This window comes from Cydia splendana, chromosome 14, assembly GCF_910591565.1.
Source record: "Cydia splendana chromosome 14, ilCydSple1.2, whole genome shotgun sequence".
Lineage (NCBI taxonomy): Eukaryota > Metazoa > Arthropoda > Insecta > Lepidoptera > Tortricidae > Cydia > Cydia splendana.
In genome coordinates this window covers 19,195,696-19,213,062 of record NC_085973.1, presented here as the reverse complement: position 1 = coordinate 19,213,062, position 17,367 = coordinate 19,195,696, and the positions used below count along the sequence as shown (strand labels likewise).

The 17,367-nt window shown below is 41.3% G+C and overlaps 1 protein-coding gene across 1 annotated transcript in view; it reads left to right on the top strand.

Annotated features, from left to right (window-relative positions):
• Positions 1–2,864: 2,864 nt before the first annotated feature.
• LOC134796796 (interference hedgehog) overlaps positions 2,865–17,367 on the top strand; it is a 57,899-nt gene continuing 43,396 nt past the window's right edge. Inside the window, exon 1 of the mRNA XM_063769019.1 lies at positions 2,865–3,110. Within this exon, the coding sequence (XP_063625089.1) occupies positions 3,106–3,110 (5 nt within the window). The 5' untranslated portion in view covers positions 2,865–3,105. The remainder of the gene's footprint in view (positions 3,111–17,367) is intronic.

Below are 17,367 nucleotides of genomic sequence, written 5' to 3'. Positions count from 1 at the left end.
AAATTACGTCATCGATTTTTGACGATTTTGGACCCCCCCCCCCCCTATAATCATCCAAAAATCATGCTTCAAATGACCTCATTTCCTCCTACTTCATGCTACCGTCATCCGATGTCCAGACCCCCCCCCCCCCCTAATTTGAAATGACGTAATTTATGAATAGCCCCAAAATAGTTCTTTACCTATAGATGACAGGAAAACCTATTAGAAATGTGCAGTCAAGCGTGAGTCGGACTTATGTACGGAACCCTAGTTTTTGCATTAAGGTAACAGATTTTGACATGTCTTATTAAAAATTACCATTGAAAAATAAGTCATAGCAAATATGTTAGAATTATAAATCATATTAATTAATCATATTAATGAGCAAGAGCACCCTAAACCGGCGAGCGTGTATGAGGAATGTTATGAATGTGAAGGAAGCGAAAGTGGTATGTCAGGATCGTAGCAAGTGGAAATCCGTGGTCTCTGCCTACCCCTCCGGGAAATAGGCGTGATTGTATGTATGTATGTATGTATGTATTAATCATATACTTTTTTATATTCTTTTGCTTTCATAAGTAATATAAACTAATTTTTGAAAGCGTTTTTCAATAATTATTAATAAAAAGACACGTCATGATTGTTTACCTTCTTTCTAATGCTAAAAAATAACGAACTATAATAACCGGGCCTTATTTGGTACAGAACCTTGATTTGATAGGTACATCGGATATTCTGGGCCCCTGAGTTTGTTACGTAAAGGACAAAATGGTGACATGTGGTTAGAGCTGATACTGTTAAACTAGTGGTTCTGTGCGCTAAGTATAAAAAATAAGCTTCAGCGAACTCATTAAGCCTAGAAAAAACCCTACACCCTACTGCCACTTAAGTCAGTCTTGAGTCTTTGAATCAATTTCCGTAGTAGTACTAGTACTACTAAGGTACTAGGAGGTAATAAGGCCTATAGTAGGTATAATAAGGCCTACCTGAAAAATAATGTTCTTACAACAGTGTAACCGTGTTAGTTATTTGAGTAACATATATGTAAAGTGATACAATTAAAAGCTAACAGCAAACCAGTACATAAATTATATCTTATGTACTTCTTATGAATTACACTCTTATAAAGGTTTCGGCTAATTACGCTTAATTACTTGAATAAAGGTAGATGAATTGCGTGCGGTCCAATAGGTAACCACAACTCACGGAGTCCAAAACAATAAGCTGATCAGCAAAGTCAAGTAAACAAAGCCAAGTCACAGTAGTAGAAAGATTATCGAGTTCCGTAAACGTAAGCCGGGTCAAAAAATTCAATCGCAACACAGTAAGTAATAAGTGAACGCCTCGTGGCAGTAACGCACGAAAAATAACATTGCAAATTGTCGGCAATGAGGCGCGCGCGGGTGCAAGCGTACGCATCTGTGTGCGTGCATTACACACACAAATACAGTCTCTCACGCCCCGTCAGAGCGACGGGTATATTCAGCTTGAAATCTCAAAATTGACTTTTAGCTCAGCTCCCGTTTCGTCTTAAGAGCGCTTTCATTTTGAAGATCTGCTCTTAAGCCAGAAAATTAGAAAAAAATAAAAGATATAGGGCGCGCCGCAATTTGTGACGGAAGATTTGGCCACCGCGCAGGTTTTTATGTATCTCAATTATGTACTTTGAAAATACACGTGTGGTGGAAAACACGTTTACAGTACATATGGCCCTATTTTCCCGCACTAGTGCGTAAAATAGCACTTTTCGTGTGTATGTCAAAAGTTTAAAGGGCCATATGTACTGTAAAACGTCGTACGATACACGTGCGAATAGGTAATTCGCAACTCGTGTCGATTTAAAACACTCCCTTCGGTCGTGTTTTAATTTATCGCCACTCGTTTCGAATTTCCTCTTTTCCGCACTTGTATCGTAAATAACTATTTCAAACTAAATACCTTCGTAAAATTCTCGAGTGAGAGAGATTGACCCACAGAACGTTGAACGGAGCACATATTCGTGTTCGCAAGTTATGAGGTATATTCCACCGGGGGGCAGTTTTCCTCATCCATTACGTTTTCTGGGTCTTATTTCCAAATGCTTCACTCGCGACGACATTGGTTTCGTGAAAAGTTCGGGGTGGGAATATGATAAAGTACGTAATAAGGATTTTGTGGCTATTAGGCCAATCAAATTAGACCCAAAAAGAGTTTTCAAGAATTGATTCCCACCAAGCTGGAAATCGTTTTAATACTTACCTAAAAAAACAAGGGGCTATTAGAAAAGTAAAAACCTTTAAAACAACCAAATAAATTCTTTAGAAAAAATAAAGAAATCACTCCAGAAAATCAATCTTTAGAGTAAATTCAGTAGAATAACTAAGTAATCCAGGTAGGGTAAATGCACCAGTGTAGAATTGTTAAAAATCTTTTTACTGTTTTTATATTAAGTAGGCAACTGCAGAGAAAAGGTACCACCCCTGCATACAAACTTCTATGGACCACAAAAAGATGATATTGCATCTACCTATTTTTTAAATATAGGTACCACGTCGGTGGCAAACAAGCATAAGGCCCGCTTGAAGGTAAGTGGTCACTGAAGCCTATGGCGCCTGCAACTCCAGGGATATTGTGCGTTTTTGACCCTGTTTCAAAAACATCTTTATTTAAATCAACATTTTTTTTAAATACTTGATGTTCATTAATTTCGATGCTTTCAACTTTCCAGTTAAATTATCAGTTCATAAAAACTTGATATATCGTTACCTCGACGCCAGTCATTAAAACCTCATCTCAAATTCGAAATCACAGTGTCAGGTAAGGCATTACCAGTTAACTTAACCACTTGTTTCTGTACTTTTTTTTTGAGTCCCGGAGGAAGCGGCGCCCGCGCCGGGCATTGGCGCCTTTCTCCGAGCGAGCGAGACGAAACAACATGCGCGAGAGTAAGAGCGGGATAGAACAAAAGCATTCCGCGCCGATCCTAAAGCCGATCCAATCCAGTTTGCTTTTGCTATAGCCGGGGTTACTTGTGTCGCGTGTTTTAAATGATGTAAACAAAACAGTGTTTTTTTATATGTTTGTGTGACAAATATGTGGTGATTGTGAATTTGACTTTGGATTTGTGAGGATCACTGTTATGACATGAGGTAAGGGCAGGGAGGAATGCAGGTCATTCCCTCGCGTCCCTCCCGGAGGAATGCAAGTCGCTCGCGCACCTTGCGCACCGAAAATATTCAACGAAATCTTAACTTGGCCAACTAGTTACTTTACAAAGATAAGCTCCAGTCTTGTTGATAGACAATTGTATAAAGTCAATGTATAGGATACCTGTTAGTGCATGTATACCTATAGAGTATTCTTGGTAACAAAGAAGTAAGCACTTTTGACCGGACGAACCTCTTACAAAATATAAACATAGCTAGTAGAGTTTGCCACTCTTGGCTTAAGAATACAAGACAAGTTTGATAGTAGTTTGAATAATTATATACATATAAACTGGTAAATTAACATGACATAATACGGATAATACCTAAGTAACTTTTCGATTTCGGTCCTTCGAACCAGTATCCGGGCTCGAAGGACCAACTAATAAAATAAACAAGTATAAAATTTTGTTTCTTGAAGTTTGCACCCACTAGTTACTATTTTTATATTAACAGGCTTTGTGGATATACATATGTACATATTATTATCATGTCAAGGTTGACTTGATAAAAGATTGACCCTAAAATTGTAGTAACGATCATAGGTATTTATAACAAAAAAAAGATACTAAGTATAAGATAAGTAGGTACTTACCTAGTAAAGCTATACAGCCACACTAAGTAGGTATCTAGGTAACTATATAACGAGATGTACTTACTTAAATTACAATAGAAGATAATATATAGGTAATCAACTTTATCATCGTGCACTGGGTTTCAATGAGTGTAGGTATAGTAATTATGTATTCAAAAACTATGATGAAGACTGATGACTAAATGAAAGCTAACAATATACTAATCGGTAAGTACCTACCTATAACAAATTTGTAAATTTTTAACGTATAGACAAATTTATGACCATTTCTTATTCTAACGTACCGTACCTGCCTAATAATCTAAGGTTGTTTGGTGTCCGTCGCTAGGGCATTTTACCCTACCTAAAACCATTTCTTAACCGATTCGGTGTATAGATATTTTTGTTGATTCAATCTTTGGAAAAATTAAAAACCGGCCAAGTGCGAGTAGGACACGCGTTCCAAATAAAGTCCGACTCACGCTTGACTGCACATTTCTAATAGGGGTTCCTGTCATCTATAGGTTAAGAACTATTTAGTGTATTTTTAGGGTTCCGTACCCAAAGGGTAAAACGGGACCCTATTACTAAGACTCCGCTGTCCGTCCGTCGTGGGGTTCCCATACAACAAACGTGATTTTTGACCGAAGTTAAGCAACGTCTGGCGGGGTCAGTACTTGGATGGGTGACCGTTTTTATAGATAATGGTACGGAACCCTTCGTGTGCGAGTCTGACTCGCACTTGGCAGGTTTTTTTCAAATTTTAGACCCAGTCGTTTTGGAGATAAAGGGGGGAATGGTAATTTTTTGGCTATTTTCTTAAATAACTTCTAATCTATGTATTTTAAAATTATAAAAAAAATATAGGTACCTACCTACTTATTTGAAATTTTCAAAATGAGCTCTTTCATAGGATATAATTATAACACGATATAGTTTGAAAATTCATTTCTTTACGTTACATGACCATCTTTGGGTCACCAATGTGTACCAAATTTCAACTTGATTGGTCCAGTAGTTTCTGAGAAAATAGGCTGTGACAGACGGACAGCCAGACAGACGCACGAGTAATCCTATAAGGGCTCCGTTTTTTTTGAGGTACGGAACCCTAAAAATCAAAATGTTGGAACTAAAGGTCTACAAATCACAGAAGCACTAGTAGGTATGTTTTTGTACAAATGAGTATAAATGAGGCATAGTCTAATAAAACATGGTCTTCTATTCCCAGAGTGACACAGGCCTACGTCACAATAACATGGCCGCTATATATAGCGCTATCGCATATTATCATATAGCGCTGTCGCATGATGACGTAGGCTTGTGTCAGTTAGGTGACCTAGAAAAGACGGGAATGGAGTACCAGGCGGAGTATATTATTATACCATGTAAATGAGGTATCCCTTACAAGTAATCGAGACTGCAGGTAGGTAGCTATGTGTCAGTTGTCAGTATCAGCAACGTTTATTGTCCATTTCTCTGTATTAATTTAACACGTTCAAGCTGAAAGGCTTTATATTCCTGTTAGTGAATTTTCCTGAAACCTCTTGACATGAATACCCTACGTTTATACCGTTATTATATTCTGGATTCCGGGAATCAGGTAAATCTCACTTCAGTGCCTACAGAACTGAGTTTATCCTTGGGTAATCCTTATACTTATCTTCTTCGCAATTTAGTAAAAAAAATTATTAATTTTTTTTGGTATTTGTACAATGTAGTGTAGGGATATTATGACACGATTTATTTTTATTCACATTCTATGACAAAATAATTGCCATCCGATATCATCTATGCAAAGTTACATTTCAACTCAATCGAGCTGTTGCGTTTCATCGGTCAGTAAGTGGCTCCTTTGATGTTGCTTATGTCCATGGGCGATGGTGACCGCTTCCCATCAGGCGCATCGTTTGCTGACTATTACATTAAAAAAAAATTCTAGAACTTTTTGTTAATTTTCCGCAATGCACATCTGTAGTGAACATCTAGGAATGCCGTGATGACCATCTATTCTTTCGTCTATGTGGTCCTTCCATTCCTCCAGACATTAGGACAGGTGTACAGTCAGCCAAGAAAGTGGCCTACCACTTTTCGACTCTGTCATCTGATTGATAGAGTCGAAAAGTGGTAGACCACTTTCTTGGCTGACCGTACCTTAAGAACCCATTTTGTTTTGTATTCCTGTGCGTTCCTGTCAAGAGTGTCAAGCATAACTTGAAGGAAGCGTCACTACGTTCCTATAGAGTCCTTGACAGACGGATGGACAAAAATAGCATCATATCCGGTCGCGAAAGGGCTCGGAAGTGGAACTAGAAACTCATACAACTGTCACCGTTATTGGCAAACGCCTGACGTCCCTTTTCTAGGCTGAAGACCTGTCAACTCTTAGCGTACCTATAGTTAGAAATTAGACCAACTATTATTACAATATATATTTCTATCGGAAAGGAAGAAGGTGCGTGATTCTCAACAAGCGGTTTCACGTTGAATGCCTCTTAAATGTGAAATGATACTAAAATGCTTAAAACGCTCGTATTTCCTACTTCTGTAGAATCCATCTAAGATAACTTTGCACCGATTTAAACAGAAGAAAGTCAAATCAGAAATTCCACCGATACCTATGTAACCTACCTACGTTTACGTCAGAATCTTCCAGGTAGGTAGGTATTACCCATTATATCAGTCTTACTTAAAACCGTGTTCTCTATTCTCTGTTTTTCCCTTACCATTTCGACTAGCTACTGACTCAAAACTCACAGAGATTTCGACTATGCATACTTTCACAAATCTAGGGATGTCTATCTTATCAATACAAAAATAAAATACATACTTATCACTGCAAAATACGTTCATTAGGTACACGGCTTAACTACCTGTTAATCCGTTCCTCCGTCGACAACCGCGGTGAGCAAGCGGCTTTTCCCAACATCCCTTCCAAAAAAGTTTCTCTTATGCAACCGCGGTTGGAACGAAAAGGATTAACAAAATATGAGCCCCATAATCACTTACTACATTTTAGAATTTTGCACAGGCTTTAGGAGTCTTTATATTTATACCATTTCTTAATCCTCTTGCCCATTTCGTTTTGGACGTTAGGCTGGCGGTGGCGGACTAGGGTGGGATTAGTCAGCAATGTCGGTATTATCGGTTCAAGGTCACTTAACCGGTTTTTGACAACTGCTACAAATTACTGGACGGATGGACAGGTGACGCTGTGATTTAAAGTAGTTAATTGACGTGTAATTGCTTCTCTGTGTACAGTCGAGTCCACAAACATCTTTACGAGCCCACGTTCCAAAAATATATTTTTTATACGCCGCTAAGACACTGACAATAAGCTCAAATATAAAATAAACATACATATTCTTTTACATACAAATTATTATAATATGTTATAAAGAGAAGACTGAGGCCATAATGTAGGTATGTTAAAATACTGACCTAAGGTGGATGTACTGTGTGAGAGATGATATGAAACGAACGCAAGTGAATGATGAGATGACGGGTGACAGAGAGGTGTGGAAGAGAAAGACATGCTGCGCCGACCCCAAGTGAATGGGAAAAGGGCAAGAGAATGATGATGTTAAAATACTGACCTAACAAACGAGATGACCGTAATATATTGATCGTATAGGCACGTTTCCTATATTATCTCCTACCATATTGGGAGCTGCTGATGTCACAGTCTACGTAAGTACTAATATAACGACTTGACATGCTGTGACAATGATAACAAGATGTGTACGTGATTTTAGAAGAAGAACCCTACCTACTTTTATAACTATTCCTTGGCAAGGGTAATAGGCACCCTAGGCTAGAGAGTAATAAGACTACCTTCTTATAGCGGTTCTTATCAAACTTTTTGAAAGTCTGTTTTGCGAGTATGAAATTGGGGCAAAAAGAAAATTTGGTACCTATAAATTTCATTTTAATTTATCGTTCGTTTATATGGTGAAACATACGACAAAAACAAAAGGCTGCTATTTAACTGATCACTAGATTTAGTAAATATTTAATACCAAAAAAATCTATTTTACCACCCTAAAATAATAAATGATCATCAAAATTATAACACCATTTTAATGTGAAATGATTACCAATTTTATTACATTTTACTATCCTATTAAAGGAAATGACACCAAACTAACCATTATTAACCCAAAAATAGTAAATTATTACCAAAATTTGAACTGCATTTTAATGTAAAATAATATAAACAAATTTTTAAATCTTGCTATCCTATTAAAGCAAATGACTCCAAAATAATCATTGACAACCCAAAAATAGTAAATGACCACCGAAATTGTAACCACATTTTAATTAAAAATGTGCAAATATTTAATATATCGTTATCCTATTAAATGAATTAATCCACTTCGTCACCTTTTCCTACTAGCATATTATTTCTGTAACAGTCGTAGTTCTAACCTAACCTAATCCACTTTTCTAGTAGCATTTCGCTTCTGTAAGGGTCGCAGTTCGAACCTAACCTAACCCAATTTTCTAGTAGCATTTCTTTTCTGCAAGGGTCGCAGTTCAAACCTAACCTATCCCACTTTTCTACTAGCATTTCTTTTCTGTAAGGGTCGCAGTTCAAACCTAACCTAACCCACTTTCCTAGTAGCATTTCTTTTCTGTATGGGTCGCAGTTCAAACCTAACCTAACCCACTTTTCTAGTAGCATTTCTTTTCTGTAAGGGTCGCAGTTCAAACCTAACCATATCCACTTTTCTAGTAGCATTTATTTTCTTTAAGGGTCGCAGTTCAAACCTAACCTAACCCACTTTTCTAGTATCATTTCTTTTCAATAAGGGTCGCAGTTCAAACCTAACCTAACCCACTTTTCTAGTAGCATTTCGTATCTGTAAGGGTCGCAGTTCAAACCTAACCTAACCCACTTTTCTGATAGCAGTTTGGTTCTGTAAGGGTCGCAGTTCAAACCTAACCTAACCCACTTTTCTAGTAGCATTTCGTTTCTGTAAGGGTCGCAGATCAAACCTAACCTACCCTACTTTTCTAGTAGCAGTTCATTTCTGTGAGAGACGCAGTTCTAACCTAACCTAACCCACTTTTCTAGTAGCATTTCGTTTCTGTAAGGGTCGCAGTTCAAACCTAACCTAACCCACTTTTTAGCGGCATTTCGTTTATGTAAGGATCGCAGTTCTAACCTAACATAACTCACTTTTTTAGTAGCATTTCGTTTCTGTAAGGGTCGCAATTCAAACCTAACATTACCCACTTTTTTAGTAGCATTTCGTTTCAGTAAGGGTCGCAGTTCAAACCTAACCTAACCCACTTTTCTAGTAGCATTTCGTTTCTGTAAGGGTCGCAGTTCAAACCTAACCTAACCCACTTTTCTAGTAGCACTTCGTTTCTGTATGGGTCGTAGTTCAAACCTAACCTAACCCACTTTTCTAGTAGCATTTAGTTTCTATAAGGGTCGCAGTTCTAACCTAACCTAACCCCCTTTTCTAGTAGCATTTCGTTTCTGTAAGGGTCGCAGTTCGTTTCTGTAAGGGTGGCAGTTCAAACCTAACCCACTTTTCTAGTAGCATTTCGTTTCTGTATGGGTCGCAGTTCAAACCTAACCTAACCCACTTTTCTAGTAGCATTTCGTTTCTGTAAGTGTCGCAGTGCTAACCTAACCTAACCCACTTAACTGATAGCAGTTTAACCTACTTTTCTAGTAGGATAACGAAATGCTACTAGAAAAGTACGTTAGGTTAGGTGTAGATGACGGCCTCTTTTGATATCGATATACTTTTTATACCTTTTTCTATATTTTACTGTTTTACTGTCACTAATGTCATTCGAAGAAAATTACACCTATATTTTGCAAGATTTCCTCGTTTTTATTGCGAATCAAGTTCACGACCTTTTCATTGGTCTTCGAGCCGGTCCTAGTGTTATGTTTGAACCGCGCACTAAGTAAGTTTCGAGCTACGAGATGTTTCGCACTCCCATAAGAACAAGAAGTCTAACACGCGCAGAGCGCGATGCAAAACCTGAGGTAATAAGAATGTCCAAGTCTTCGCCCTCGCACTCAACGACTATTCGACCAGCAGACAGGACGTTCGTTGCTGGCAGCAGCCACATGGAAACCTCGGCGCACACCGACGTGCCGCACCCGCTGCCAGCGCACAGCATGGTATCTAAATCCTCGTCTGCCATACGGAAAAGGTTAGAATATGAGCGCGCTAAAGAAAAGGCCAAGATTGCTAACGAGTTGTTAGATTTGAAGTATGAGGCTGAACTAGCCAACCTAAAGTCAGAAAAATACAGTTCACACCAAAGTGGTAAAAGCTCACGTCACAGTTCCCGCATTAGCGACGCCGGTAATAGCACTCGTCAAAATGTTGAAGACTGGATGGAGCGTAGCGCGCGAGATCTTGATCCGTTGCAGCCCGCCCCCGAGGATGATGATAACCTGGGCGACCGCAACCAGCCGGCACCTCCCCTCGCCGACTCTAATGGTACTATCAAGCTACTCGCAGCCGCAGTAAAGAATTTGACGATCGCCTCCACTAAAGATAAGGCACATGCCAACATTTTGAGCCGCATATGTACGCCGCGAGATTTACCGAAATATTCCGGCGATCCGCTCGAATGGCTGCAATTTAAACAAGCGTTTGAGGAGTCAACTGACGTTTGTAAATTTACCCCGAAGGAAAACTTATGGAGATTACGTAAGTGTCTGCAAGGACAAGCCAAAGAAACCGTGTCAGCCCTGCTTATGACCGCCGCCTCTCCTGATCGTATTATGGCGACACTTGAACTTCGTCACGGCGACCCCGAATGTATTATAAGCAGACTCATTCATGACATTAAGAAGCTTCAGACCATGTCCCAAGAGTACCAGAAAGATATTGTCAATTTTTCTGTCAAAGTCCAAAACTTCGTCGAGTCTGTGAAGGCAGTGGGGCGCGAGGAGTACGTGCAAGGGCTTAGTATTGTCCCTTTGTTAATATCGAAACTACCTCCAGTACTCGTTTCAAAGTGGTCGGATTATAGCTATCCACTAATCAAGGACGGAGCAAAGTCACGTTTGAATATTATGTCCGACTTTCTCAACATGGAAGCTCTCAAGATTACCACGACCGCCAACGTTCATCTGCAAAGTTATCGCCCTGAGCAGAATAAACAAAAGCAACACGATACTACTACTAAAGTTGCACCGAAAGCGCAAGCAATTTTATTGCAAACTGACCAACGCGACGACGAATGGAAGAACGATAAGTGCCTCTTTTGCCGCACTCAATGTCATAAGTTGCCTGACTGTAAGAAGTTTAAACGCGCTTTACGTAAAGACAGATGGCGCCACGTTAAGAAGTACGGACTTTGCTACAAATGCATATCGCAACGCCACGATCGTGAGACTTGTTCTGCGCCTGCGTGCGACAAGGATGAATGCGGAGGAGCACACCACAGTCTATTGCACTACGTAGACATCAACAAAGATGGCAAAGCTTCAACTTCGCGCCCGGTTGACGTTAACGTCAGCGCCATGCCGCAGCCCGAGTCAACCTCAGTCACGGAGTCACCATCGAGTTCCACAATACAGTCATCGTCTGTAACAGAAGCTACGACGTGCTCTATAAATACTGAAAAGCGCGTACTATTGAAAGTAGTTCCTGTCAACATTCACAGACCGAACGGCGTGTTTAGTACGACTGCCTTTTTGGACGACGGGTCTTCAGTTTCGTTGTTCAGCTCTGAGTTAGCAGCGCGCGCCGGCCTCACCGGCCGCAACGAATCCATGCGCGTGTGTGGCGCCTGGAAAGACGACGAGCTTGTGCACGAAGCAACTGTACTGACTTTACGTATTTCTAGTGCTAGTGGTAGTACACATGATTTAAATGTACGTAGCGTTCAACAATTAAGTATACCTGTACAAAATGTTAACTTAGTAGACTGCGACAAGTATGAGCATTTGAAAAAACTTAAGACTCAACTTCCCTTTGCTAAGATTTCTAAGCCAGAGTTGTTAATAGGTCAGGACAATTATAATTTACTTGTACCTTTAGAAGTATGCTTAGGGCCTGATAACGAACCCTCAGCTACACGCACCCCCTTAGGTTGGTGTGTTCATGGGCCGGTACATGTGCCGCGCGCGTCGCGGGCCGCACGCTCCTCGCGATCAGCGCACGCCACGCTCAACCTCTGCGTGGTGCCTGAGGAAGACGCCGTCGCGCACGCACTGCGTGAGCTACACGACGAGGTACGCCGCTCGTTTGCGATCGACTCTTTGGGAGTTGCAGGTAAGCCTAGAGAGAATGCTGACGATGTGAAAGCGCAGGAAATGTTAGAGAAGTCTGCATTGCTCACCAATGGCAGGTGGTCAGTGGGTCTTCCGTGGAAAGATCCGCACGTCAGCTTGCCCGATAGTTACCCTAGCGCATTTAAGCGGCTACAGGGTGTAGAAAAGAAAATGCTAGCTGATACAGCTTATGGACTCAGGTACGAGGAACGTGTCAGCCATTTGTTTGAAAACGATTTTGCACGGGAAATGGCCGACACGTCACTCACGCCTAATACATGGTACTTGCCACATTTCGGAGTTGACAATCCGAACAAGAAGAAGCTGCGTTTGGTTTATGACGCAGCAGCTAAAAGTCAAGGCAAGTCTCTAAATGACTTTCTTCTCACGGGTCCGGATTTACTCGTTTCCTTGTTCGGCATTATGGTTCGTTTTCGAGAGGATTAGGGTAGCCGTAACCGGTGACATAAAAGATATGTTTTTGAGAATTAAAATTAATCCCGTAGACCAGAATGCCCTTAGATTCCTGTGGAGAGGTAGGAATCCCACAGGCCCAGTGAAGACGTACGCGATGACGTCGCTGATTTTCGGCGCGAACTGTTCGCCCTTTATTGCCCAGTACATTAAGAACAAGAACGCTAGCAGGTTCGAGTCTACGCTTCCAGCTGCCGTCTCTGCTATACACCGCCAGCACTATATGGACGACTATATTGATAGTCTGCCGGATGAAGCTACCGCCATCAGTATGGTAAAGAATATTCGCGATATTCACAGTGCGGGAGGTTTCGAAATCCGCAACTGGACGTGTAATAGCGCAAATGTGTTCGACACTATACCTAAGGATATTTTAGGTAATACAGCTGTGAGGTTCGGACTGGACGATCATGATGAAGGTGAGCGCACTCTTGGACTGATGTGGTACCCTGCCAAGGATGAACTGGGGTTCGATGTGTCATTCAAGCGCATTCCCGACAGCGTCATCAAAGGCGAACTGAGACCTACGAAGAGGGTTATGTTGCGTGTTATTATGTCAATTTTTGACATTTTTGGGTTCTTGTCACCCTTTACTACACAAGGCAAAGTTATGCTGCAGGACACCTGGCGTCTCCATATCGACTGGGACGATATTATTCCAGATGAATTGTATAAAAAATGGTGCAGTTGGTTGCAATTACTGAAGGTTATTGGAGAAATTCGCCTGCCAAGATGGTACCAGTCATGCGCTGCCAGGTGTAAGATGGGAGATGAGTTGACCACAACTTTACCAACTTTCTCTTCTTTTCATGCCGTGACCGAGCAATGCTACAGTGACTTAGAACTGCATTTATTCAGTGACGCCTCACTTAAAGCAATGTCAGCGGTTGCGTACTGGCGTTGGAAGAGTAACGATCAGATATGTGTCGCGTTTGTTGCTAGCAAAAGCCGAGTATCTTCGGTGAAACCTCAAACTGTGCCGCGATTGGAACTTCAAGCTGCGTTGCTAGCAGCTCGACTCGCTGACTCAATAGCGAAGGCACATCGTTTGCACGTCACACGGCGATACTTTTGGTGCGATTCAAGTACGGTGCTACACTGGATTGGCAACAACACTCGTCGATACAAGACTTTCGAGGCTAATAGATTAGGCGAGATTGACGACCTGTCTCAAGCCTCTGAATGGAGATATGTGCCAACAGGACTGAACGTGGCGGACATTGCTACAAGAGAAACGTTCAACTATCAGTCTTTTCTTAATGAGTGGTTCAAGGGACCCGAGTTTTTGTACAGCGATGAGACTTGCTGGCCAGCGAACGTCCTGCAACCCGAAAATGAAGTCGGCGCTGAAGCTTGCATGACCGTAGTACAAAACTCACGTACATGTTTCCCGGTTCCTGACCCTGAGCGCTTCTCCTCGTGGCTACGATTTATGCGATCTACCGCTTGTGTTCTCAAGTTTACAAATAAATGCAGAGGTATCGCACTTGACGACTACGCCCTGGTGGAACAAGCAAAGCAGTTAATCCTGCGGCAAGCTCAAGAAGATTCCTTTGCCAGTGACATACAAGCAGTAAAGGCAGGAAAAGACTTGCCACGCGATAGTCGGCTGAGAAATCTATCTCCATACTTGGACGAGAACAATGTTTTACGCGTGAGCGGCCGCATTGATGCTGTTTCTGACGTACCTCAGGAAGCGAAAAGGCCCATTATTCTTGACGGAAGGCATCCTACTGCCAAGCTTTTGGTCAAGCAATATCATGTGAAGGCTGCCCACGGACACCAAGAGGCGGTAGTAAATGATTTAAAACAAGAATTTTGGATAATTCACTTGCGACCTACCGTCAAAAATGTTGCGTCTCATTGCATGCTCTGCAGGTTAAGAAAGGCTACCCCACAGGTGCCTCGGATGGGTGACTTACCTCAAGCGCGTATGGCGCATCATCAACGTGCCTTCACCTTTTGCGGGATCGATCTGTTTGGGCCCATGGAAGTCACAGTAGGCAGACGTCGAGAAAAACGTTACGACGTTTTGTTTACTTGCCTAACCGTTCGTGCAGTCCACATAGAAGTCGTTCACACACTTACTACTGACTCATTGATTATGGCGCTTCGACGAATGGCGTCTCGACGTGGGTGGCCGTCGCATATTTATTCCGACAACGGCACGAACCTACGCGGAGCAGACGTCGAATTGCGAAGATCCATACAGGAGCTCGACGAAGAATCACTTAGAGCCGAAGCTCTTAACAATCAAGTTCGCTGGACTTTTATTCCGCCCGCCAGCCCCCATTGGGGTGGGGCGTGGGAGCGCTTGATTCGGACCGTAAAGCGATCTCTTCGTGTCATTTTAAAAGAACGAGCGCCCCGAGACGAAACTCTCAACACTCTACTAGCGGAAGTAGAAGGTATTGTCAACGGTCGACCACTAACACACGTGTCGGTAGAGCCGGGCTCCTCTGACGCGCTTACGCCCAACCACTTTCTTATAGGCTCTTCATCCAGGTTGCCAATACATGGCGTATTTGACGATTCGGACTTAGCCTTAAGGAAGCAATGGCGAATAGCGCAGCGATTGGCCGACATGTACTGGAAGCGGTGGATGAAGGAGTTCCTCCCGCTTCTGTTACCGAGAAAGAAGTGGCAACAGGAGCAGAAGCCACTGGGTGTCGGTGACCTAGTGCTTGTCGTTGACCCTGACTCGCCTCGAAACGTGTGGCCACGAGGCCTAATAAAAAGTGTCCTGCCTGGAAAAACGGTCGCATCAGGGTAGTCGACATTAGCACCGCTACCGGCGTGCTGCGCCGGTCTGTGGCGCGCGTGGCTCCTGTACCCTTAGCTGATTAGTGCTAGTTTGCGCACTAGGGTGGGGAGTGTAGATGACGGCCTCTTTTGATATCGATATACTTTTTATACCTTTTTCTATATTTTACTGTTTTACTGTCACTAATGTCATTCGAAGAAAATTACACCTATATTTTGCAAGATTTCCTCGTTTTTATTGCGAATCAAGTTCACGACCTTTTCATTAGGTATGTATGCGGTGCGGGGTATGGGGGGTTGAGCGGGAGGAGCTAGTAATTTTGGCATCAGTTTGCTTTATTTGGTAATATGTATACATTTTTTGGTAACCATAGTGGTTTATTTAGAAAATATCGCATTAATTTGGTCTTCAAGATTTGGTGATCATTAATGATTTTTGGTGATCATTCAATATTATTTGGTATTTGAATACAATTTGAAGTGCAGTCGCAATTAAAACGGTGGTACTTTTGTATTTTTAGCCCTTATTTTTTTGGTGTTCAGTAATTTTTTGTGGTAAGCATGATTTTTGTATTTAGGGTACCTACCAATGTATTTGTTTGGTGGTCATTATATTTTTTAGCCAAAACAAAACACTTACCTAAAATGTAAGTCAAAATGCCGCAGTCAGGTAAAAAGAGCTTCGACAACTGCTCCCGATTTATCTGTAATATTTACTATATTTATTATTTATAAGATAGGTTTCTGAGAAAAGGCGAAATACCTACATGATCAGAAGCTTATCAGAATACTAGTTTAAAAACATATAGCTATTACAATAATTTTAATTTTTTTACTAACAGAAACGTCTGCGAACGATGCTATTAAGCTTTGAATAAATTAAAAAGTGGAAAAATGTGTGTGGTGGAGTGGTGGTCTTGGGTGGGACTTGATATTCAGAGGCCGTGAGTTCAAGTCTCACACAAGACAGTAATTTTTCCACTTTTAAATTTATCCTAATTTCATGTAACAGGACAGGACGAATAAATCACTCAAACAGTTTAGCAGTTAGCAATAAAGCATTCGTGAGCTGTTGGAATATAAATCGGTGTAACAAATCGGAGTCGGCCATAAACGCTAATTATTCGTGGCGGCATCCGCTCCATGAGGACTAGACTATCAAGCAATGATAACGGGCCACGTTTATGGCAATAACGTGTAGAATTCCCATAAAAATATTTTGTAGAACTACTTTGGGAAGAAATCTAGTTTAAGCATTACATTTTTGGTTATCAACTTATAAGCCATAAGAACTTTGCCGCCTCCGTAATCGGAGATATGCTCTTATTTTAAAACGATATGCTGAAATAATATGAAACTTGACGATTTAGGTATGAACATATCTATGTCTGGCGGTCTAGATATTAGCTTTCCTTGTTATTAGGTAGGTATTAGTACTGTAAATTGAAAGCTCAACAAGGGTGCGAAGTTTTAAGGATAGGGGCGGCAACGCGCATTGAAACATGTCTTAAGTTGCAGGCGTCCATAAGCTACTGAGTCTGCTTACCATACGGCGGCCCGTATGCTTGTTACCACCGATGTAGTATAAAAACACATAAGCAATTTAATAAAATTATTCGATTTGTTCCCTAGTTGCAAATTGATTACCTAAACTAAGTAGCAAACTGTTGGTACGGAGTTAGAAACACTTAATGAACTAAGTTCGTCTTTAGATTCCTCAGTCAGGTCTCAAACAGCGCCAGATACGGACAGCGGACGGGACGCCTAAGAAGCATTGATTCCTAGTTATACCTATTTGATTCTTAGCCAGTTCTAAGCTTATTCCTCTAGTTACATCTGATTCTTAGCTTAAACTTAGGTGTGAATTCGGTTAGCCCAATTAATATTTGAAAACTTAGTCGACGTCCAAGTTTGAGCTGAACTAAATTGCATAAGTACTTACCTACAGTTTAATAATGACCGGCCCAAACCGAAGATTTGGTTTTGCGTTAGTTTCGGCAGAGACGTAATTACGGGAACTAGATTTTTAAGCCGAAAACCGGATCTTTGGTCGGACACTACCGAAAAAACTGTTTCAGCGCGGCCGAAATGTTTGGTAGTTTTTTGGCCGAAACCGAATCTTCGGTCGGAACATG